The sequence below is a fragment of the Coloeus monedula genome, assembly GCF_965178545.1.
Source record: "Coloeus monedula genome assembly, chromosome: 4".
Classification (NCBI taxonomy): domain Eukaryota; kingdom Metazoa; phylum Chordata; class Aves; order Passeriformes; family Corvidae; genus Coloeus; species Coloeus monedula.
This window is the reverse complement of record NC_138784.1, coordinates 10,451,649-10,475,862: the sequence shown is the minus strand read 5'-3', so window position 1 is coordinate 10,475,862 and position 24,214 is coordinate 10,451,649. Positions and strand designations below refer to the sequence as shown.

The window sequence follows — 24,214 nt, the reverse complement described above, 5'->3', positions numbered from 1 at the left end:
AATGAGCTGTTAAATATCCTGCCAGTGTTTGTAGGAGGAGAGATTGTTGCACAGTGATGCCAGCTTTCCTGGTATTCCAACTGGTTGATTCCATTAGAAGGAAGCCTCTATTGAGAGAGGTAAAAATCTTGCTGAGGGAATGCAGTATTCCCCAAGTGGTCCCATAACCCATGGAGTACAGCCAGTGTTGGTGGGGAGGACATGAGAGAGAGAGAGGAGCTTAGCTCTGAATCACCCTCTTGAAAAGTCTCCCTCTCCATCAATTTTTAAGAGAGCTTAGAAAAGCTAGTACCCTTGGCTACAGCCAGGCCTCTGTGAATATCCTCCCACCCTCTGTACTCAAAATGCAATTTTTAGTGTTCATTTAGTGCCATAATTGTTTTAAGCACTTGGAAGAATGGGAGTAGGGTTTATTACTTTCATATGTGTATCCACTTGCTGTCTTCTGAGACAGAGCAAGGTTTGACTGGAGTAGAGCTCACATAACATTTCTCAAACCCAAGAATAACTTGTTAAGTTTGCTTTTGTTTTGGATACCTCTGGATGCTTGTGAAACTTAATTGACTGAAATTATGGTGAAGGTTTTTTGTTTTTTTTTTCTTTCCTTAAAGGCAGAAAGGGTGAGTGTGGGTGTCCACTCCACTCTTTGTACTTGTTGTGTGACTTGGAATATGGCACTTGGGTGGGATGGGAAGCTCGACCCCATTCTCACACATCTCCCCTTCCTTGTTTGCTTAACCTGCCTATTAACCTTGTCTTACCAAAGGCAGAAACTCTCCAGGGCAAAGAACTTCCCCTGCTACTGTGCTTGTAAAACACCTGGAATAACGGGGCCACTTTCCGAACGCCACTGGAATAAAAACACCCCTGGCTTTCCCAAACTGTGAAACCTTGGATCCTGTGGAAGGACTCCCTGTGGCTGAGGAGGGGGTGACAGGAACGGGATGGGAGCCCTCCCGACGGGGCTCTCCAGCCTGAGCTTATGTAATGGAAAATGGCACAGGTCCCTGCAGAGCGGAGCTGGAATGCGGGAATTGTAATGGCCTGTGGAGGTCTGCAGCTCGTTTAAACAGAGTGGAAACATTGCAGATTCGTAAAACTTGTGAGTCAGAAAGTTTACAGCTTTCCTTCCTTACAGCAAGGGAAAAAATCTATACTGCAGCCTTTAGATAAACACGTTAATGTTCCACGGGAATGTTACTGGGAAAGAGCACGAAGAGCCTCTGAGGCAAAGCAAACGTAAAACTTCAGGGTTTGTGTATTTTGTCTTTGCTATAGTGCTGTTTGATTTATTTTTTTTAGCCTACTTTTAGGTAATGTTACCTTACTGGCCTGGCACTAACCAGTATTTACAGTAACAAATTCTAAACTGCTATTTAGGAGAGGAAAAAAACCCCAAAAGCTAAACATGAGTTACTCCACTGCATACCTTTGATGTGAATACAGGAGTTTGGTGAGGCTTACTTAGAATCATAGGGCCTAAATATTGTGTTTTAGACGTAGTTGCAAATTTTCCTGCATTTTTTATTCTTTATTTCCTTTAAAAGGGAAAATTAAATGAAAAAGGAAAAAAAAAGGAGGATAGTAATATTCCTTTTAAAAAAGGGATAGCAATATAATATTTATTAGTCTGGGGTTATATAAAATGATGAATAATTAGTGCCCTTAATGAAGAAGCAAATTCTGGATTTAATAAAGGTGGAATTGTCTGTTAAATCCACAAGCTTCAAAGTCTCCCTCTTGCAATGCTGTCCTAGTACATGCATGTAGTCTTTGGTTTTCTGACTCATCACTTGGGTCTCAGACCTTTTCCACTCCCTGCTTTAAAATAATGGTGTTTGATGCTGAATTAACACTGATGTACTGGCAGACAATTAGGCCTTGTGGGAAAAGGAAGGAAGTAGCTTCTAGTCTGTTTTCAAGAATTCATTGAAGAAAACCAGTTTCTCCCTTTGGCTTTTTCAGAACAGTCAGAATCCAAAGCAGGGGGAAAGGAGCAGTATCTGATTTCAATGGCACTTAAGAAAAGTGCCAAAGTTTGCTCTGTTACCAGCGTGCCTTGCCTGTGGTCTTTTCCAGCAGACTCCATGTGAAAAAAGGACACATCCAGTGTCTCTCACATCTCCATCAGGAGCACCAGATAGGATCTTTCTGTGCCTCCTGGGTGAGGCACATGGCACTGCAGGGCCAGCTGGAGCTGCAGGGATGTTGTATTAAACACTTCCTAGGCTTTTCTTAGCCTGGAGTTTAAGGGAAGCCAAGCTCTTAGGAGTTGCCATGTTGTCTGTGTCTCTGCTGTCACCCACAAAAGCTGTTTCAAAAGCTTGTTGGTCAGCTTCAATAAGGCTTCACAAAAGGAGTAATTAAATGAAAAAATAATGGAAGTTCTTGTGAGCTGTATGAAATGTGCACTGGTACAGTGCAGAGCCTCAAATTAGTGTCTCTCCCTGAAAAGCTGAGCTGGGAGTGGATTTGCTGGTGTGACCAAGCAGCTCAGGGAGCTCAGGCTGGAATAGCTCCCAAGGATCTACTGTGAGATGGGCACTGGTGGCAGGTGGGATTCTTTGGTTCTGCAGCCCCTCAATTACTTGGATGAAAAATATGTTTATGTAGTCTGAAAGTGGAAAGTTGCTCCTCTGGTCTTTGGAATTGGTCTCCATTAGTTGGAGAAGGTGCCAGAGACTTTGATCCTGGTCACTGCCTCCAGCTGGATCTCCTCTCTCCTCTGCCTTGGCCACGCTGCCAGGCTCTGGGGCTCAGAAGCAATTGCTGGGGTTCTCCATCGAGCTGTAGCTGACCAGGCTCACTGCAAACGTGTGAAGTGATGTGAACACCTATTTTCTCACCTTTCTTTCATTCCAAGTTAGGTTTCATGGCTGCATTTACAAAGAAATAGTACCAAATCCTCACGGCACAAATGCATTGTCTTTAAGCTTGTTTCTAACTGTTAGGATTTCTGTATGCATGGAGCTCTCACTTTTGTAGGAGTTGTCTCCATACCTGGACAGTTGTACAGAAAAAACAAGTCACACCTAACGATAAGGTTCCTTATTTTCATCTTTCCCTTCCCCTGCAGAGCTGTGAGGAGACTCAGAGTTGCACCTCAGCTGTTGCTCTTCAGTTTCACACTCAAACTTAACCCACCTTATCTCTGCAGCACAGTCAGATCTCTGTTTATGTGCTTTGTCAGTATGCACGTGCCTGATTAGCAAGAGCAGCTCTCCCTAGATGATTAAGGATAAAAATTCTGGTGCACACCTCTGCAGGCACTTGAGGATAAAAAGGAATTACAGAATTGGCTGTTTCAACAGTTATGTTAGGAGCAACTATAAAGATATATTAGGATTGCCTCCTGATTGATATTTTTTTTCCCCTTCATGTTAGAAATATGTGTAAGTTGAGACACAGGATGGATGTATGAGGGAGCATCTGTGCTGTGTGATGTTAATGAAGAGTGATGCTCACATTTTGAAAACCGATTTTTTAGTAATTGGTGTTTCTATTTAACCTTTTTGGTCTTCCCTGGGCCAAATCAGTAATTAGTATGTTCCCTGCAAACTTGTCTTGACTTTTGGTCACATCTCTGAATGGTTTGACATCCCATTGAAGGAAATACAAAGACCAGGGGGAAGAAGAGAAATCAGTGTAACATGGAATGAACATAAGAAACATCCACCTATCCTGTTATGGTGTCATTTAACTGGAAAGGTTTTATTAAATATTGGATAAAAACAATCAAATATGACCTGCACTTCACAGTACTTTGTACTAAGTGTTCAAATCAAGACCTTTAAGCTTAGCTGATCTTTCATTTGCAAATCTGCAGAGTGGTTTGCAGAGCTCTGTCCCTGATTGCAGCGGGGCAGCTGGCAGCACTAGAATGCTCCTGCTCTGTTTCCACAGAACACAGAGAAATGAGCCGCTGTAAGTGCTTGTGCTTCTCAGGAGTCATTCCTCTGGATTAATTTATGATTTTTGTTTGGTGGTAGTTAAACTAAGTAATCATAAGGAGCTGGATGGATTCCATTCCCTCAGTGAAAGGAAGCTCTTCCCAAATCAACAATATTTCTCGATCATTTGTTGCCACCTGATCCCATATTCTTCCCCTGCCTCTTCCCGTTTCTAGCAAAGTTAATTGGGAGTTCTATTTATATAAGGACTTGTGCAGTGAATCTGTAAGGAGGAGTAACTTTTACTGCAGAATTTTGCTGGAACTTTTTTCATCCCTTCTGCGTTTGGCCCTGTTTTGTTTCCTGAGTTGGCTGAGAAGGGAGCTGACACTTCTGATACCAAGATTCCCTTAGAGATCCTACCTTTATGATCCCAGCTGTAGTTAGGGAAGCCTTGATCAAAGAGAAGTCTGTAGTCACCACTTTGCAGAACCATAGCAACAGAGCAATCAAGTACTTTACTGGATCTTGCCAGATCTCTGCTAATGGATGTGGAGGCTTGTAAGCAAAAAACACTTTGCTGTAAGGACTGGGAGGTGTTGGGTTGTCTGCCACACACAAGGGCTGCAAAACCACTGACAGCTTTTGGCACCTTGACATGGTTTTGTAGAGACATCCTGCTGAATGTCAAGAGAGCTGTTTTAGCTCAGCTTACCACCGAGCATACAGAAAACCTCTGTGGTTCAGAGCTGTTGAGGAGAGAATACTTTGGAGTTATTTGTCAGTCCTCTATTTCCAAGGCCCAGTGACATTTATCAAAGAATTCAGTGAAACTCTATTAACCCAGTAGCTCTGTTAATGATCTGTAGATTTTTTCTTTCCCTCTACCACCCCCCCTCCCCCCCCGCCCCAACCCCCTCCACAGTTTCAACATGATCTTGCAATTGATTTATAATTCACATGAGCTGGAGTAGTGGTGGGAGAAAGGGTGTTATTTAGAAACTAACTCCAGAAGAAAAGTGTATTTTCTCTAATTAAAACAAACTGCACAGTGCTGCCAATGGCCCTGTTCCAACTGAGGTCGGTAACAAGATTTAAAGAAAAAAAATTGCCTTATTGCAAAGGTCATCTCCCAATTATAGAATTTGAAACAAAACCTGTCCCATTTTTCTTTTCAGGCTCAATCTTCTGTTCTGCATTCTTACCTGTAGACTAATTTAATTCTCCAAGTGTTTAAAGTTTATTTTTTGAAAACTGCTCATTTACAACAGAACTGTACAGGTGGTCTGAGTGCTTAAAACACTTTTCTCCTAAGAGGCTCCTCATGTAGACTGGTCATAGAGTTCAGCTTTGGGGACTCTGGGGAGCCATCATCTGTGTTAGAAAACAGAGACATTTGAAATAAATCCCTTTTCTCTCCACATCTTTAGATGCTGAGGGCTTTTAAAAATACATTTCCCTATATATTTTAAAAATAGGTTTATTCTGTAAGTTAGTGCAAGCAAATAGTGATGAGTACAGTTCTTTTGAACAGAAATGAGTCTCATATTGTCATGACAGCTCAGTCATCATACATGTGGATGCTGTTGTTCCAGACCCCGGACAGTTAAAGAAATTGATACTTAAGCAGAACGCGTATGTGAGTGTGTTTTGTTGGTATGGGGTTTGCTGGCTTGTGGGTTTTTAAAGCAATTTTTCCAACAAACTGACCTGGAATGGGTTTTTCATATTGGGAAGTGCCATAAATCAAAGCCAGATTCATTGAAAAGCTACTAACCTTTTGAAAACCTGGTCACAGAGGATGGCAGGGAAGACAGCTCAATACTTGAAACAAATCACTGGTTTCGTGCTTTCTCAAATCAGTTCAGTACAGATACTAACACCAGGTTAAGATACACTCAAAGGAAAGGAGGGTTCATTTGGTGCACATGTAAAGGCAGGCAATATAATGTTAGACTCTAGAGATTTGATAGTTTTGTGAGGGTAATTCATGTTGTAAAGGTACTGAACCAACATGTTACTAGGAAGGCATGAGCAGAAAAGAAGAAATGGGACTTTGAAAGGATGAATGCCCTAGAGGAAGTGTTGAAGCATCTAATCTTGAATCATTTCAATTGGTCTTGATGGAGTCCTGGCATAAAAATAAAATAAAAGATTGCTCCTTATACTTATGATGACAGAGCATGGGTTCCACCTCCCAAAATCTCAAGTGTTTGGCACATTAGCTTCTTGCCTAATTTCTTGCCACAGGTTTCACACAGAAATGAGACCAATCCGTAGGTTGTTGGGAAGAAACCTTTTTTGCAGAACTTTTCCCATGTAGTCTTTGCAAAGAAAGCACAGATGTAAAATCCTTGCTTGTGCAGCTTCTTTGTAAGGACTTCTCTATTTCCAGCCATGTTGAGACGATCCAGAAAGTAGCCAACAATACTCCCAATAAATAAAGAATAAGCAGATGAAACCAAAGCCAATATTTGATTTCCTCTTCTTCACCACCCTCTCAAATAACTGCTTAAATTCAATCTCAGGTGTATATACTACCTATAAGTTCAAGGAATGCTTCCTATAACAGGAAGGAAAACATTAGGCCATAAAGAAGAAAATTCAGCAAGTATGTGAGAGAATTGTTTTGCAAACTCTTCCTCTCATTCTACAGAACAAGCAGGACCTGTGCTCCTGGTGGGCAGTGCCTTAGCTTGTCTAACAAAATAGACTATTTATTTATTTATTTATTTAGGAGACTGAGCAGGAATTCCTGTTCATAAAATGTTTGCTCTAGAATCTGCTTGCTGGCTTTTTTTATTAGATAAAATGGGTTGTTACACATTATTGCCTTGGTGTTTCTACATTTACTAATGATACAGATTTTAAAATCTGAAGAATAGGCGTAATTCAGGCAATGGTAATGCGAGCCCTGGCAAAACAGTACATTAGCTTATTCCTGAGTAATTTTAATTCACATCTTCAAACTGTAATCATAGTGAACATAGCATTTGGCAGATTCAGCACGTCACTGCTTCAATTCCTTGATGATAAAAAGGTGCTTCGTTCTGAACAGGTTATAATTACTCTTCCTTCCATTGAAACTCTGCTCACCTGGGAGGAAAGAGCTGGGGATTTTCACTGTGCTTTGCAAGTCTTCCCTCTGCTTCACCTCCCCCCCTTGAGATGGAGAAGCCTTGGCTTGGTGTGGTTTTGAAAGATTAAACTTCTTCCAGGGTTCTGGATGAAATACATTAATTGTGGAGCAGCGCTCAAAGTAGTACTGTAGGATTTTAATGAGTACTGCAGGATTTTAATTAGCAATGTAGGATTTTAAAAACAAGCATTACTAAACACATGTTAATGCTTTTACCAAATTGAGTAAACATGACTTTTTCTTAATGAGCTCTCAGTATAAACCTGATACAGGAGAAGGAAGTGTCTAGAAAGCATCTTGCTGGGGTGGAGACTACAAGGTGTGCCTGCTCTTGGCGGGGTGGGTGCTGTGCCTGTTTTTCTGAAGAATCATTTCCACATATTAAAAGTGGGAAGAAGCATCAAAAACTTCTGAGAAGTGGAGGGAGAAAAATAAATGTTCCAGGCAGAGTGGGAATATGTAGCCAGGCCTTGGCTGCTGATGGATGGTTCCACAGACAGATTTGTATTTCTTCTCATATTCTAGGGAGTGAAAAATCAAGGATTACTGTTTTTCCCATTTTGTCTGGAGAGCTACAAAGCTGACATCAGGAAGAGGCACACGTACAGCTTCTCTGCTAAGGCCTTCCTGCTGCCCCTCAGTGCCTCCCCCATGCTAAGGGCTGCTCTCCCACAACTGGCACAGGCATCACCACATTTGTAGATTAAATACCTGCTCTTCCTCTCACAGGTGGATTTGCTGAGTTCTCCAGCTCTTTCCCTGGTCTCTGTGAAGGAAAATCCACACTCATCCCTACTTGCATTTCTCAACCCTGTCTACCTGTTTCCAACACTGGCCCAACTAGAATCCTGCCTCATCTCTACCTTGGGTGTCAGCGAGATGTCCTCAACAAGGTGAGCATTCTGGGTGCCATGTGGGTCACTGGAATGAGTAGCTGATTTCCAAGGATCTTCCTCCAAGCTTCCATCATGGTGCATTGTTACAGCTGTGAAACAGCAGAAGTGGATGCAGGTAAAAACTGCCTGCACAAGCCATGGAAAGCTGTGGGAGAACCAGTGATCCACACACCACATAATTAATCTATGGGTCATTAAATACAAAACTTGGGCTTCTTTCTCCTTCATCTTGGGGCAGATGATATGGTTCATTCCTCAGGAACCGATCAACCAACAGCAAACTGTCACATCTGCCATGAGAGCAGGTCAAGTGCTTTCCTGTCACAGCTCTGACTGGTTTGTTTTGGCAGGTCTTGGAGGTTGACACAATTATATTCATGGTTACAGTAGGACAAAGGAAGATTGTGTGATTTTAGTATTTCCTTCAAGTGCTAGGAAAAAATAGCATTTAAACACCATGAATTGTATAATAAGGGATTACTGCAAACAAATCTTTGTGCACCTACTGAAATGTTCAGACCTGGACAATCAGTGGGGCTCTTTAAAATGAGCTTTTACAGTAGCACTACATTAAGAAACTTTTATTCTTTCTAAGTACATGTGCATTTAGTAATTTCTGTTCCTAAAGAACAGCCCAAATTTTTTTTATATACTTAAAATAGTCAGCAAAATTATCAAATACAGCACTTGTAGGATGCTGCACTATTAGATGTCTAAGAGAGCTTGTCTCAAATGGCCATAGGTCTCTATTCCTATGTATATCCACAGATGTTTTCCCTCACAAGAAGCCAGCTCACACTGCTTCCAACCTGCATCTTGGGTCCCTTCAAAGGGAATTTTTATTCCTTTTGCTGTGTGTGCCCTCTTGCCTCCCTTGTTCTCTGACAGTCCTATTCGTTAGTTGAATCCCCAACAGCCTTCATAAGATGGCATTAAATACATGGATGGGAGAGAGGGAAGGAGTGCTTCACCCTAGAATATTGGCCTAATTGTGTGCAAGGCTTATGTGTATGTTTTTTTTAATCCATGCACAAAGCTTAAGCCAGGAGCTATAATAAGGAGTCCTGTAAATTGATAAAATTTATGTACTTTGACCATTTTAATTTTCACTGCTTTCTTCTACTTTTACTCTATCCCAGTCTGGCCATTGATGGGCTATTTTTAGATTTTTCACAATTATTTTAAGGGGATTTTTGACACACGAGCAATCATATAGAAGGTGATTGTGCTTTAGCAAAGAGCACAGAAATGGAGGATAGTCAGCAGTCATTGCATCTACTTTGTCCTTTACATCTTCCTCGTCTTTACTGCCAAGGTAGCAAGTGAGCCATTCAAACGGGATTCACTTATGATGGATGTCAAAGCAGCTTATCACTCTTCCTACCACAAAAGTCATTTATGGTCCCCAGACAAAAGACAGCAGAAACAAAGTAATTTAAAAAAAAAAAAAAAATCTTTCAGTTAATAAGGTATTAGATGTTTTTATGCTGTTTGCTTTCAGTGTGTCTGCAGTGTTGGTGTCACTTCAGTTTGCAGCTGCAGATACTTTAGAATTAGTGCAAGAGCCCCAGGAGTTGCTCAGATTTGTACTTCTTCACATGATCTTGGGACTGAAAATTGAGGGTTACTGTGTTTCCCATGCTGTATGGAGAAGCACACAAATGACAGCACACCACCTGTTCAGGTGTTCAGGAAGTTCTTACCACCTGGTGTCACCTGACAGTCTTTCGGAAGTTCTTCCATTGGTCACCTCCTAAATTTCTTATCCATTTTTAGGACAAATACAAATCTTTTGATTTCAGATCTACCAATTTTTTGTACCTTTTCCTCTTACTTGGGCACGTCACTTGTTGGCTGCACAAACTAGACCTGAGTGCCAGTGGCTTATCTACCTCTTACCTACATCTTCAGTTTCCATGTTTGCCTCTGGAAAATGCTAAATGGCTTCCATCTTTAATACTGGAAAATACTAAGAAGCTGTGGGAGCAAATTACAACTTCTACCTCTTAGAATGCACTTGATGTTTTCACCAATACCAGCAAGTCCCAGTTTCCTGAGTTTAATCAGTTTCTGGATTTAACTAAAAGTTAGTGGCAGCCACACGCTGGCACATCAGAAACACGAATAATGGATCTCTGCTGCTCTTCCTGCAACATGCTTGGTTGCTGGGAAGCCTGGATCCTGCTCAGGGGCATTGGGGAGAGCAAAGAGGATGACTTACCACACTGATTGCCCAGAAACACATCGCAAGAAATCTGTGAAGTAAAGAACATTTGAAAGCAGAGGGCCATAAACAAAAAAAAAAAAGGGACAAGTAGCAAAGTGCTGTCTCTGTTAGGATAGTCCAGGAGCTGGTAAGTGGTTACCTTTGCATGCTCTGGTTTAAGGGCCCTGCTGGGGCTACTTGGGACAAGAAGTCAGCTTTCTGCTAAGATTAAACTAGCTGTTTTCTATTCAAATCCAGATTAAAAAAAAAAAAAAAGCTGAAAAATTCTAGTAAGATTCCCCTGACTATTAAGATGCAGTTGTATACACTGACCTTATTTTTGCCTTCAAAAGCTGTGAGCTCTCCTGATTCCTTCCATTCACTAGACATACCAATTTCTCTGAAATTAAGTCATCTCAAAGATATCTGCAAGAAACTCCTAAGCAGCACTACTGTTCAACCTGATGAATTAAAGATGTGAATTTTCATCAGGTTTTATCAAGATGAGCTTATCTTTTCAGAATCTTTATAAGCCTACCTCTGAGTGCCTGAGTAGGGGAAATGCTTCTTTTGTTGCAGAATAATCTGTATTCATGACCTTTTCAGAATACTAATGCTATTTACCATTAATACCTCTGCTGATAACGCTTTATTTAGGAAAGATATGCAGCCACAAATGCTTGGTTTGTGTCCTTCAGCAAAATTAATGATTCATTCAGGAAAGTCTTAGGAGAATTGTAATATTTTTTGCAGATTTCTTTCTACATGCTTAATTTGGAAAACATTCATCTTTTTTGCAGTGTTGAAATGCTAAAAAACTCCTAAGAGTTCTAAGAGAAAAGTCTGCTTGTTTTGGGTCTCAGTGTGGTACACTGTGGTTATTTTCCTGTGATAGGTTGGTGACATTGCAAGACAGTATTTAGTTTTACAGAAGATCTTCGTTGCTCTTTGTGAAAGAGAGGAAAGCTGCACTCTAACCTACACAGGAGTGACAATGTCCTTTCTGAAATTAGTGTGACAGAAAGCAATCTGTAGTGTGTTTATGGGCCTGAATGAGCCTCCTACTTACACCTCATGGTTTGTACCAGCATTTCAAATGTAAAACTTTCTGCCTTCCTACTTCCATAACTATTCTCTTTCTTTTCTTCCAGACCTGGATTTTATTTCCTGGAACAAAACATTTTAGGGTGCTATTAATTTTCAGATTAAACAAGTCATAAAATGTAAATAAGCTTACAAAAGAGCATTTACCTTCTATTCACAGAATTGTTAGTATTAGGATTTCTGGATCTTCCTCGATCGTAATTCACTTCTTCCTCTTGGGTGCCTCACAATGAAGGCACTGTTATGGTTATTACACTGGAGCATGTCACAGTGGGAATGATTGATTCTTCAGAACAGAAGGAAGCAGAACTTCTTTCTTTAGCCTCAGTCTGAAAGACCAGCACTAATATTTTGGGGTGGTTTTTTTGGCTTGTAGATTTCGGACTTGGCGTCTGCAGCCTTCTTGTTCCATTTGAATAATCAATCCCACATCAAAAACCTGGCATAACTGTGCAGTGGTGATGGTTGGACTGTGCAGCCCATCAGTGTTTATGTTTTAAAAGAAATAATAAGATTTTCTATTCTCCCAAATTCATCACCCCCCTTAGCTATGCTCTTAACAAACCTGACCATGGCAGTCCATTTGTCAGTGAGACCTCCACCACCTCCCTCTTTCTACCTGGGAATTCAGGACCCGGCATGTGCTTTTGTCTCAGATATTCCAGTTGCTCCTCACTCACCTTCAAGCAGAGACAACAAGGAGCGAGCTGGTTTGGGGTCAGTATTTCAGCTCAGTGACCTAAAGCCAGTAATTGTTTCCCAGGAGCTGCTGAAGAACTTTGGGATCCTGGAAGGGAAAAGCTGTGCAGTCCAGGACAGTGAGGCAGGGATGTTGGGGATCAGGGGTCTCCCTGGCACATGTAAGATACCAGGAGTCCAGTTAGTCCCCTGTGCCAGGAATCCCATTCCCAGTACCTCTCCCCTCTGGATAATTCCCAATATTCCTGTATTTCCTTACAGCACTCCTGCTTTTAAGCATATCAGTGTGTGAATATGAAATCGAGGCAAGGAAGGTGCGAGAGCAGCAGCTGTGGAAGGCATGCAGGGCTGGAGGGAGCTTGGTGCTTCAGCTGGAGGACGTGAAGGAAGGGAGAGGGGTAAACAGGGACATACTGGAATTTGTTGATGAGAAGCTGAGCTATACTGGGAGTGTGACCCAGGAAATTAGCAGGGCAAGAAGCACTAAGTCTGAGAACTTACCTTGACACATACAACCCTTTTCCTTTCTTTCTTTTTTTTTATTTTGACCATTGCTGCAAATATTATTTCTGCTGATTTGCTCTGCAGGGAAGTGCCCATCTCCTGTTCCCCTCGGATGGGTGTGTTCATGACATAATGCATGTCCATTAGTCTAAGGTGCACACACCTCCAGCCTCTGAATGCACAGATGTGAGAGACTTTGGATGAAGGGTTGGAGCACTGCTCACTTTGCTCCAGGCAACAAAAATCAGCTCACTAGCAGAAATTCATGCTAATTCCCTGTTTACAACCACTGTTGGCTGGACTTTGTGCACCTTCCTCTGCAAGTGACTGATGTAGATTCCCTTCTCCCCTGCAGCCCTTTGTTCTCACTCAGCATTTAATTTATGCACGGATATCCATGTGCGTGTTCATCCCTTCTACACACACCGTGCCATGCGTGTGGGGTACCTGTGCTGAACATCACATTATTTAGACTGCTCTGACTGAACAAGATAGAATCCTGGCTCTTCTGCTAAATAAGTATATCCCTGTTTCTCCTCACCAAAAGATCTCTGTGCTTGCAGAAAAAATATGGGGAAGAATCAACCATTTGGCTTTGTGACTGTATTTTCCTACTGGTAAATCGCCAGTTGAAATCTGCAGTGTAAGAATTCGTTCATGCTGCTACTCCTATGGATTGACAAACTTTATTATATATCTGCTATGAAAGCAAAAGGACTAAAATCAGATTTTGGGGGGCGCTTTTTTTTAATGTTTATTTTGAGAGAAGAGTTTCCATAGAAATCTGGCCAAAAGTCCCCCAATGTTTATGTTCAGTTTGAGTAGTGTCCAAGCCTAGTACTGCATGTCACTTACTGCCAGATTCTCTCTGAATCATGGCAGTTTGATAAGCATTACTCTAACATGCTGAACCGCTTTTCTGTGTCAAGATGCTTCCTTGGAGGAGACTGGACGGTTTGTGATAGACCCACCTCTACTTTTCCAGTACTTCTTCCACATGTTTTTGCACTAAGGTGCCCACTGCATCACAAACTACTTTGCACAACTCTAGATACTGTAAGTATGGCGAGATGCAGAAAAGAGGAGCCTCTCTTTTATTTCAGTCGTGAAAACTGACTTACTTAAAATCCCAGTTGACTCTTAAATATATAGAGTGTCTTTACTTGTTCCTGTGACATTTCTCTGAGAGACAAGTGGCCTATAGACTGAAAGCTGAAATTGTAAATCACAGAGCAGGACTCCTGTAAAATGCCAGTGCTGTGTAGAGATGGTTAAATTCAAGATCTTCATCTTTTTCATTGAGGTTTTGAGAGTTTTGCACATTCCCTTAGAAACAAGAAACTCCTGGACTTGAGAGGTGACTGCAGGAGGCATCCATTTCATTTCCTATTTCCCACCAATATCTGTGATGGGGCAATTTCAGTCCTAGATATGTGATCTGGAAAACACATATTCAGGTCAGCAAACTGCATGTGGGAAGTGTTTGTTGTCAGCTTGCATGCTGAGAATTGAAACCAAAGCAGCAAAAAGTTCATTCTCTTGGAAGTGATGCTTCAGAGTAGCAGAAGGTATTCTACCATTACTTCTGTTCTTTGTTAACTTTGTTTTTATGGGATTTGCAGTCCATATGTTATTTGGACATACTGGATGTCTCATTGGAAGTTGTTAAAAGAATCGAAAGCTGAGGAGTTGTCTTTTTCTTAGAAGAATGTCCCTTACACAGCTAGAGCAATTCCAACACAAATTTCAGTTTGATTTTTAGCTTTGTAATGTGCCAAAGGTACCATTTGACTTCTTGAGGCTTAATCTTCCTCTCTTTCCTAGGAGCTGATGCAGCAGAACGACATTGGCTATGTCCTGAATGCCAGCAATACTTGTCCAAAGCCTGATTTTATTCCAGAATCCCATTTCCTCAGAGTGCCTGTGAATGACAGCTTTTGTGAGAAAATTTTGCCTTGGTTGGATAAATCAGTCGATTTTATAGGTGAGTAGAAAATTTTAATTCTCTCTCAAACAGTTTGTGGGTTGCTCTGTGTGTCTGCTGTGCTGTTTTGGCTGGGGAAGCCCCGAGTGCTTTCTGGGTGGTGTGAAAATACCCTCAGGATCTGTGGACATGGTCAGCATCATTTCATAAGCACAGGAGCAAAATGTGGGGAGATTCTTCCACTGCACGTTGCAGCATTACAGAACAAAGACACTTCAGAGCTTTCAGGCAGCCTGGTAGATGCCTGATATATGTCTGCAGAGGGTGGATTAGAAATTTGGACATACACCTTCTGTCTTTACCTTTGAGACGTGAACTAGCCAGATCTGAACGGGCCAAATTGTTCCATCGTGAATGCTTGCTTTTTACTTGTATATAAAATTAGAAACAATCATCTTTCCCAGACATCTAAATAGGGCTGTTTATGTGCACATTAAAATGAGGTATGCTGTGACTGCAGGATGTTTCCTGCGTGTGTAGTCATGCTTTTTCTATACTCAATGGTACTACACAGTGCTAGAGAAAATAAGTAAGTTTTGTTTCAAGCTTCCATAAGATTTGCAATTAGCAGTTCACTTGGAAGCTTTGAATAATTTTCAGGAACACTGCTTTCTTTGCAAACTTTTCATCCTGGTATGATGCTGCTGAGTTTGACACTTGCTAATTTCGTTGCCATGCAGAAAAAGCAAAAGCATCCAATGGCCATGTGTTGGTGCACTGTTTAGCTGGGATATCTCGCTCTGCTACAATTGCCATTGCATACATCATGAAAAGAATGGATATGTCCTTGGATGAAGCTTACAGGTAGGGACAAATCTTCCCTTCCTACTAACTCTTGTGCTTGTTGGCCTGCTTTTAGGGTGGATGATGAAAGGTTCTATGACCAAGGGTAGAAGCAGACATTTTATCTGGTGGTTCACTGGCCACACTTCTGCTTTAAGCATATGTTTCCTCCAGAAATAAATTAATGGTATTGAATAGATATCACACAGCTAATATTAACTGCCCACTGCAAAATGGTCTTTGATCCAAGCAGGCAAGTACATGGAATGTAAAGTGCCTATTCAATGTATGTGTCTTGTCCTGGTTCTGGCCAGGACAGGGTTAATTTTTGCAGTAGCCAGGAGGGGCATGGCCAGGACCTGGAGGTTATTCTGTGCCTTCTGTCACTGCTGGGAGCAGGGGAAGAGTCCCTTTTGGGGCAGGGTCAGGTACTGTGGGGTTTCCACATGGTGTGCATCATTCACCTCTTTCTGGTACCCTCTGTCACCACTGTTGTGCTGTTACTGTCCATTTTCTTATCTCATCGCTGTTTCCGCTAAATTGCTCTTATCTCAACCCATGATCTTTGCCTTTTGAGCCTCCAATTCCCCTCTCCATCCTGCTGCAGAGGAGCAGTGCATGGTTTGGGAGTGTTTTGGTGGGAGCACCATTCCTGAACCACAGCTGTGTGTACAGACAAACACAGAGCTACAGCACACGTGTAACAGCACCTTGTGAGCCACAGGGAGAGCAAAATGGTCAGGGTTGAAGAGACAACTGAGGGTAACTTAGGACAAATGCTGGACTGGATCAGTCTCCTGCAGTTTGGTGTTTGGTAGTGCTCACAAAGAACTGCCTGCAAGTGAAATGCCCAGGAATGGAGAAAGCTTCTTTGTTGCTATTGAATTCAACCAAAGCCTGGGAGAAAGTATTTTGAATATCATGTCTCTGTGGCATTTGGTAATATTTGTGGAGACCCCCTTCCCTTTCCTCCTTTACAGATCCCATTTTTTCTCCACTTGGACTATGAATACTTTCCTACCCTCCAGGTGGCTTGGTTGCCGTTTACTATGACTTCTGTATTTAATTTAACCAACTGCTTTGTTGTGTTGCACAGAAAATCATGATTTTCTTTTTGATGGGCTCCCTGGTGCATCACTGTAAGAAGTTATGCAGAACCAACTTGAGTAATTGCCCTGGAGCAGGGGGAGAGGAGCCCCTTTGGAATCACCTGTGTGTTTGCTACAACCATCCCTAAAACAGGGATGAAGACAGAGAGATGAACACTGGATATTGCCACATGGAGCGTGATTTCCACAGAAACTTTTGTTTTAAGATGTTGAAAGTCGTTATGTGTGCAGTGAAAAAACTGCATGTAAGAGGTGCCTGAGCTGCAGCTCTCTCCTGCTGTGCTTAGACACTTCCCACGTTTCCCTACTAGAGCCTGCTGGCAGCTTGGTGGTGTGCAGTAATTTCAACATGAAACAGGTTTGGTTAAGAAGCTGAAGTTAAGAAGCTCAGTTATCCAGGCACAGATAACAGGCATGAATTACAGTGGATGTGGACAGATACTGTGCAGGGTCTGAGCTCAGTGAAAAAACCTGCCTGGTCTCAGGCCATAGTGGCTGAGGGCAGAGCTGTAGAGAACTAAACATTTCTAAAATGCACACACTTCAGGGAGCTTCTAAATTCCTCCATGAAATCTCCGCATTAAATTCTAGTTTGTACCTTAACCAAAAGCATGAACAGAAAACACTAAGTGTTTTTCTCTTTGCACTGTAGATGCTGAGCAACTGCTGTGCAATTTAGACTATATTTTGTTATATTTCCTTTGACATGGCTCAGTAAGAATCGTCTGCAGAACATTTCACTCGTTGGTTTGGGAACTCTTGTTGGCCAAGCTTAAAAGAAAAATACTCTTCTTTGAATTAGTGGAAGTCATTAGATAAAATGTTTGTCTGACACTTACAAAAATAAAAAGGTGATACTGTTACTTGAAGTGAAAGTCGAAGAAATAAACTTTGAAAAACTTTTGTATAATGGACTATTTAACAGAAATAAACATAAGAATGAAACATTATACATGCTTTCCAATTGGAAAAAGTAGTGTGTATTTTGAGATGAAAAAGCTTGCAAAGCTTTACAATTTGTCAGGGGATCCAGCATGCTTTCCCTACTCTTTTCATTTTTAAAAATTCTAGTTTTAAATTTGGAACTGCCCAGTATTTTGGAGAGAGAGGAGAAAGTGGAGATGAGGAGAAAGGGGAGAGAACAGAGTGTTGGGGACGCTACCAGAAAACAAGGCAAGGAGGACCTTGCTTTAAATAACTAACCCAAGTACAACTAACTTTGACTGGAAAAAAATGAACAAAGACTAATAATTCCTAGGAGCAAATTGCTAAAAACCTTCACATCAAATGCTAAGAGGGCAAACTACAGAATTTCTCCTGGGGAGACTCACTAGATTTTTCCATTTGCCAGTGTTACACTTCATGGTGGAAGTTTCCACTATCAGCTCGTGTAACCTGATATTCCAGGTCATAATGTCAGCTTGACTACTCTTAGTATTGTTTGTTCTTTGGCAAATTCAAAAAAATAGTAATAAAAAATGCAAGTTTCAACATTTTTCATGTGCTAGCATGAACACACATACATAGGTACACCTTTCCATTTTTCTCACACTGCTTTTAATGCCTGCACACTCATCATCTGTACACTTCCCCAGACAGGTTTTATTTTTAATAGGATTTAATTTTCCCAGTGACACATTATATGTGTGTTTGTACTAGATTTAGCTCATCAAGGTTTCTTCCCTTGTTAATTCTTTTGTCATATGGTTAATCATAGTTCCAGGAATGTTTTTTAGAAAAAAAACCAAAAAAACCAAAACTGGAGGAGGAGGGGTTTGGGCAACTCTGTTTTGCAGCCTGTTAAAAGCAAAGTACTTATTTATCCATGTTGCAAATCAGTGAGGTAGGAAATATGTCTTTATATTTAACTTTGAAATAAATAGTAGAAATCACGTGATACAAGTCTTTCATACATTTAGAATCCTGGTTCAGCAAAACATTTTCAGTACCATTGCACTTTCAGTGCATGAGTGGATTGGCACACCTGTGCCAGGCCAGGCTGCTTCCTACAGCACCCCAAAATAGGTGAGCTCTTGCAGGGGTTCGGCAATCCCGTTGCCCTTTATTGCTGACCACCTGCAGGGCTTGAGAGAGTGTTTTTGTTGTAATGCTGCATTTGCACCTTTCTGCTTTTGGTCATCACATCAGTGGTCAATAACAGTGTGGGGTAGAAATCACTGGCACTTGCTGGACAAGGTCAGAATGCAGCAGGGCTCTCTGTCTTGCCTGACAACAACAAACACGGTAGGCAGTGCAGTGGTGACATGAGAGAGGTGACAGGAACATGTGATGTCAATGGAATGGTGGGGAAGGTGTCCACTCTGTATCCCATGGGAAGTGGTCTCTTTGCTAAAGCTCAAATGCTGTTCACGCAAAGCTCCCAGGGTTCTTCACTCTGGTTAGAAAGCAAGGTAGCAAAGATCCCACTGGTGAAGTAAATAAGGAAAATTATTCACTTGAATCACTTGTGGACATCATGAAGAGTTAAAATGTTTCCTCTCCTTCCCCCCCCCCCCCCCCCACTTTTTAGCCACCTTTAAGCTACAGAGACAATTGAGAGCGTGCAGCATTATTTTGCTTTAAACTACCTTTTTTAAACTCCATCCTCAAGTTACTTAGGCTTGATTGAACCGTAGCCCAAGTTAAGAATAGGCTGTAGACATTCACAACATTCACTTTAGGGATATCTTATACCTGAGCAGCAGGTTCTTGAAATAATTCTTGGTTTGTTTGTCCCCTCTTACCAGATTTGTGAAAGAAAAGAGGCCAACCATTTCTCCCAACTTCAACTTTCTGGGCCAGCTTTTGGACTTTGAGAAGAAGATCAAGAACCAGAGCGCCCAGCCTGGCCACATCAGCAAGCTGAAACTCCTGCAATTGGAGAAGAGCAGCGAGCACGTGCAGGTGCTGGAAGCGGGGCCGAGCAGCCTCTCCACGAGCCAGCTCTGCCTCGCCGCTGCCTCGGAGCTGCTGGAGCCCAAGCCCACGGACGGTGGCCCTGCGCCCCGCGGGCACGCGGCCCCGCTGGAGGACGGCCCGCTGGTACAGGGCATAAACGGGCTGCACGTCTCCCTGGACAAGGTGGAAGACAGCAACCGGCTGAAGCGCTCCTTTTCCTTGGATATCAAATCCGTGTCCTACTCCGCGAGCAGCAGCTGCGTGACTGCATCGGTGCAGGGCTTCGCATCCTCCGAAGACACGCTGGAGTACTACAAACACGCGGCCGCGCTGGAGGGCGGCAGCAAGCTGTGCCAGTTCTCCCCCGTGCAGGAGGTGTCGGAGCAGAGCCCGGAGAGCAGCCCTGACAAGGAGGAGGCGGCCCCGCCCCAGGAGGCCCCGGGCCCGTGGCCGCTGGACAGCCCGGCCTCACGGCCACACGCGGGCCGGGCCGGCGGCAGCACGGCCGCGCCTCGGCCGCTCCTGTACCCCCTGCACCGCAGCGGCAGCGTGGAGGACACCTACAGAACCAACTTCGTGTTCGGGCTCTCCACCAGCCAGCAGCAGCTGGCCAAGTCCGCCGCGGGGCTAGGCCTCAAGGGCTGGCACTCGGACATTCTGGCCCCGCAGCCCTCGTCCCTCACCAACAGCTGGTATTTCGCAGCCGAGTCCTCGCATTTCTACTCGGCCTCGGCGGTGTTCGGGGGCGGCGCCGCCTTCCCCGCCTACAGCTGCAGCCAGCTGCCCTCGGGCTGCGAGCAGCCCGGCGCCGTGCGCAGGCGGCCCCGCCAGGCCGACCGCGGCGACTCCCGGCGCAGCTGGCACGAGGAGAGCTCCTTCGAGAAGCAGTTCAAGCGCAGGAGCTGCCAGATGGAGTTCGGGGAGAGCATCCTGGCGGATAACAGATCCAGAGAGGAACTGGGCAAAGTAGGCAGTCAGTCAAGTTTTTCAGGCAGCATGGAAATCATTGAAGTGTCCTGAGGGGCAGCGGCTCATGTGACTCTGCCAGAGTCGCTTCCCCTTCCAGGCCGCTCCCCCAGCGTGTGAGAGGTCCCTGTAAATCTGAAACTTTGGGTAAAAAGGTGGGGGGAGGGAAGAAACGGAGGCTTCGGTGTGAGCCGGGGAAAGGTTGGTACTGCAGAGAAGTGACAATGGCCTCTGCCCGAGGAGACCCGAGTGTGCTGCTGGGCTTTTCTCCTCCCCTCCCCGGGAGAAGGGCAGAACATTTCACAGACCTTTCCCTGTCAGAGGAAGCAATTCTATGCAATGGATTGCACGTCCTTTCAGTGGCTTTTAACAAGGAAGCTCTCTTGGTGTCAGACCCTTTCTCTGGTTCCGCTGAACCACACTCCTACCTGTCAGAACCAGTATTGTTCTCCCCTTTCCACTCCCCATGTCTTCACCAGTGCACCTTAGCCCTGACACTGAGCCAACCTCTGGAGGGAGACCTTTTTCCTGTAAGTAAAGGAGACTGGGAGCGATTCCAAAGGCCATAGGGACCGGTTACAGCAAGGCTGGTCTGAACACACCGTTCAGACAAATGTAAATACTGGTGTAAGTATTGTTCTAATGGATAGGCTTTAGGTGATTCGCTAGAGAGCTGCTTCAGAGAAAAAAAACCCAGTACCTCAAAGATACACAGAATAAACTAGGGCTTTATGGCTGCCACATGCTGGTAGTCAGTTCATAAGCAATGTGAACAAGTAATGACTGGCCACGTTTGATTTTTTTTTTTTTTAAAGCTGTCTACGCACAAGTGTTTCAGCTGGCTCAGCAGCAGTTTTTAAAAGAAGATGAATGAACCATACTTAGGACTGTTTCCCCCAGTCTTTTGATACAGTATTTGTATGTTTGATATTAGGCTGGCTTCTGGGAGACAGGTAGCTGCCTTGGCTTCTGAGCTATAATGGAGTGGTTGATAGGTAGGGCTACATGCAAGAGAAGCGGCTGGTACAAGTGGCCACAACAGGCTTTTCTTGCCCATTTACAATTTAACTTCTCAAAAACAATTCAAGTGTGTTGGGGTTTTTTTAAGGTAAAAATGAGTTGGGGTGGGCTTTTGTCCTTAACTGAGCAGTTCTAGTGTGGAACTGCAGATGCTCAGGGCTGTAGCGTGTCCTCACCGTCAGCACCCCAGGGCAGACGCCTCCATCTCGAGGAGGTGTCACATCCCTGGTTTCCCAGGAGATGAGGCACAGCCCTTCTCATGTTTTTGACAGCAAGCAGGTGCTTCTCCTCCCACCTTGGCTGCTGCTGACCTTGGGCTACATGTGCATGTTGCCATGAGAGGTTTATGGTCAGCAAGAGGGAGTACCAGAGCCACTGTGTAAAGCTGCATCCTTCCTGCTCCCAGGGCCTTCCCCAGCACCCCTCAGAACACGTGTGTTGAGGGGAAACTATATTGTTTTGTCCCATTTCAGTGCAGGCAGCTGAAAATTGTAGTAACAAATAATTAAACCTGGACAACAGCTTTAAAAAAAAAATTGTCAGCAGCAAACTGAAGCCCTAATTAAAGTCAGCAGCTTGGGTTATATTTGGGGTTTTTTTACTGTAAGTTTAGCTAGTTTGTGACTCAAATCTCAGGTTTTACTATACTGAAAAGTGGAGAAAGTTTTTGTCATTGTTTTGTTTTGTGGCTAGGATGTGACTTTAATTTCCTACAGTGGACCGTTGAAAATAGCACTGAAAGCTACAGCATTGATTAACTTGATCCTAAAAAGTGCAAAAGGCACAGAGAGAGGAAGCACCAGGAGTCACTGAGCCCAGAGGCTCTTTGTGCTGGATGATGGTTGACATCACCCTGGACACTGTCAGGTGTTGGCTGTTCATGGAACATGCTGCCACTTGTCACTGTTTACATCTCCAGTGGAAGTGATTACATCATGACTATTTTCAGCTGTGTGTGTATTTACCTATGTAAACAGCTGAACAGGGCTCCTCTCAGCCACATTTCAGGAAAAGCCCATGGCTTTGATTAAAAGCAGTTAATGGGAGTTAACACGTATCAATCTCTAGAGGCAGAAACAGATTCTTCCTCTTTTGTGCTCCTTCAGACTGTGTGTTTGGGGTTGGTTTGGTTGATCGCCTTCTGAGGAACTGAAATCTGGTCTTGTGGCTCCTCGTGATTCCCAGTGTGTTCTGGATGTAGGCTCAATACATACAGGGGGCAGGTTCCCATAGGAGGAAGCCTTAACCCCATGTCCTGCACAGGGTGGTGCCCAGCCTGGCTCATACCTGAACTAGAGTCCTGTCCCTGAACAATACTGGAAATGGTTTGCAGAAGTCTGGAAAGCAAAGTGGAGGATGTGAGAGGGAAAAATGTGTACATGTTCAATATGAATATAACGTATGGCATTTGGTGTGTGGCATACTTGGCATGTTTGGTGTATGGCAAGCTGGTGAAATGGTTCAGAGAGATGTGAGATTCTCATCTTGTTGTGTCATGAGCATTACCTGTATGTTATGATGAAATAAAATCAGAAATGGTACCTGTTTATACAGAAGGCTGAGGAAGGAGTTGTGGAGTGTTTTACCTGCAGCAGGACCTACTCCCCCCAGCATCCAGGAGAGGAGGGGCCTTGTCCTTTAGGGAACACGCCCTTCCCTGCAGGTGTGTTCATGAATGACAGGGCTGGAGCAGCTTTAGACCAGTTGTCACAAGCAGTGGTGATTTTACAGCACCAGTAACCATTTAGGCCTCTTACCTGTCCCTGACTATCCCCTTCCTCTGCTCCGTTGATGAGCAGCAGTGGCACTTGTCTGCATCAACACCTTCCACTGTCTGATGCAGGTGTGAGTAACCTGTTCCTCAGGCAGCTGGGGCAGTCTTGTTGAAGCAAGTATTTCAAATTGATGAAGTTACCCAGAACAAAGCCCATGCTTTGTTCTTGCCTCCCATACTTCTTACTTGAAGAATAATTTAATTACTCATTTAAATACTTGTTTTGACTGATGCTGTCAGACTTGAAGCATTCAGAGCAAGTTCTGCATGCTGAGATTGGAGCACACCCCCCCACACTGCTTCAGAGAATGGCTCACACAAACACAGCATAGATTAGAATTAAAAGGGGCTGCCACAGCTGTATCCTTAGAGGGCAAAGCTGTGAATTTAGGTAATAGCATCTTCAAACTCAGGTGCAGTAACAGAAGATTTTTCTTTTGAGAATTTCAAAGCACAATCCCAGAAAGGGACATGCAAAATCTTCAGCATCTCTAAAAGAAACCGAACCATCAGTCAGAGCACAGGTAACAACCTGTGTGAGTTTCTGTGCTTACTTTCTGCAAACAAGATGGTGCAGCTCTCAGAGAAGAAAACAAGAACCATGCAAATTCAATGGCATCATCAGCTGTTTAGCCTCCAGAATAGGTTGACATGACAATCTTCTATGATTTAGCTGCTCACCCCACTCCAAAGTCCACTTCTGACTGCAGTAGCTCTGTTCCCTCAAGTTGTGTTTTTTGAAGCACTTCAGCTTTCACCACTCTTCCTGCCTGCTTTGCAGGACTTGCTCTGCTCCTGTTCCCTCCATCCCTCCACTCCTGGCCCTGCCACCAGACAGCTCTGGGAAGAGACAGTCTAACTCCACCTCCAGTCAAAACCCAAGGGACAACTGAAATGTGCCTCATGCATGTCAAGACTCAATTTTCATTTCACTGCTTGGCATTACTGGGAAGAGGTCCCTGAGGTCACTGGGCTCTTGATGTAACCATCACAGCGACATTCCTAGAATGAAGTGAACTGAAAACAAAGCAAACCTCCCCCCAGCATGGATCAGGTAGCCCTGCTTTTGAGGGGGCTGGGGAGGATAAGAGAGTGGAAATGTGGTGGTTAGGTGAACTACTGTCTTTACTAACTATTCATCAGCTAGGTGCTCAGTACACTGTGACTCACAGCACAAGTTATAAACTGACTTCTACCAGAAAGTGGGGGCATGAAAAGCCCAGAACAAGGGGGACAGCACTG

At 43.5% G+C, this 24,214-nt stretch overlaps 1 protein-coding gene across 2 annotated transcripts in view; it reads left to right on the top strand.

The window, feature by feature from the left end:
* The window catches only part of DUSP16 (dual specificity phosphatase 16), a 63,637-nt gene extending 40,883 nt beyond the window's left edge, over nt 1–22,754 (top strand). For both annotated transcript variants that reach the window (XM_082279947.1, XM_082279948.1), the window contains 4 exons: nt 7,759–7,922; nt 14,263–14,422; nt 15,103–15,226; nt 19,062–22,754. In XM_082279947.1, the coding sequence (XP_082136073.1) occupies nt 7,759–7,922; nt 14,263–14,422; nt 15,103–15,226; nt 19,062–20,232 (1,619 nt within the window). In that variant the 3' untranslated portion in view covers nt 20,233–22,754. The remainder of the gene's footprint in view (nt 1–7,758; nt 7,923–14,262; nt 14,423–15,102; nt 15,227–19,061) is intronic.
* The last annotated feature ends 1,460 nt before the right edge of the window (nt 22,755–24,214 follow it).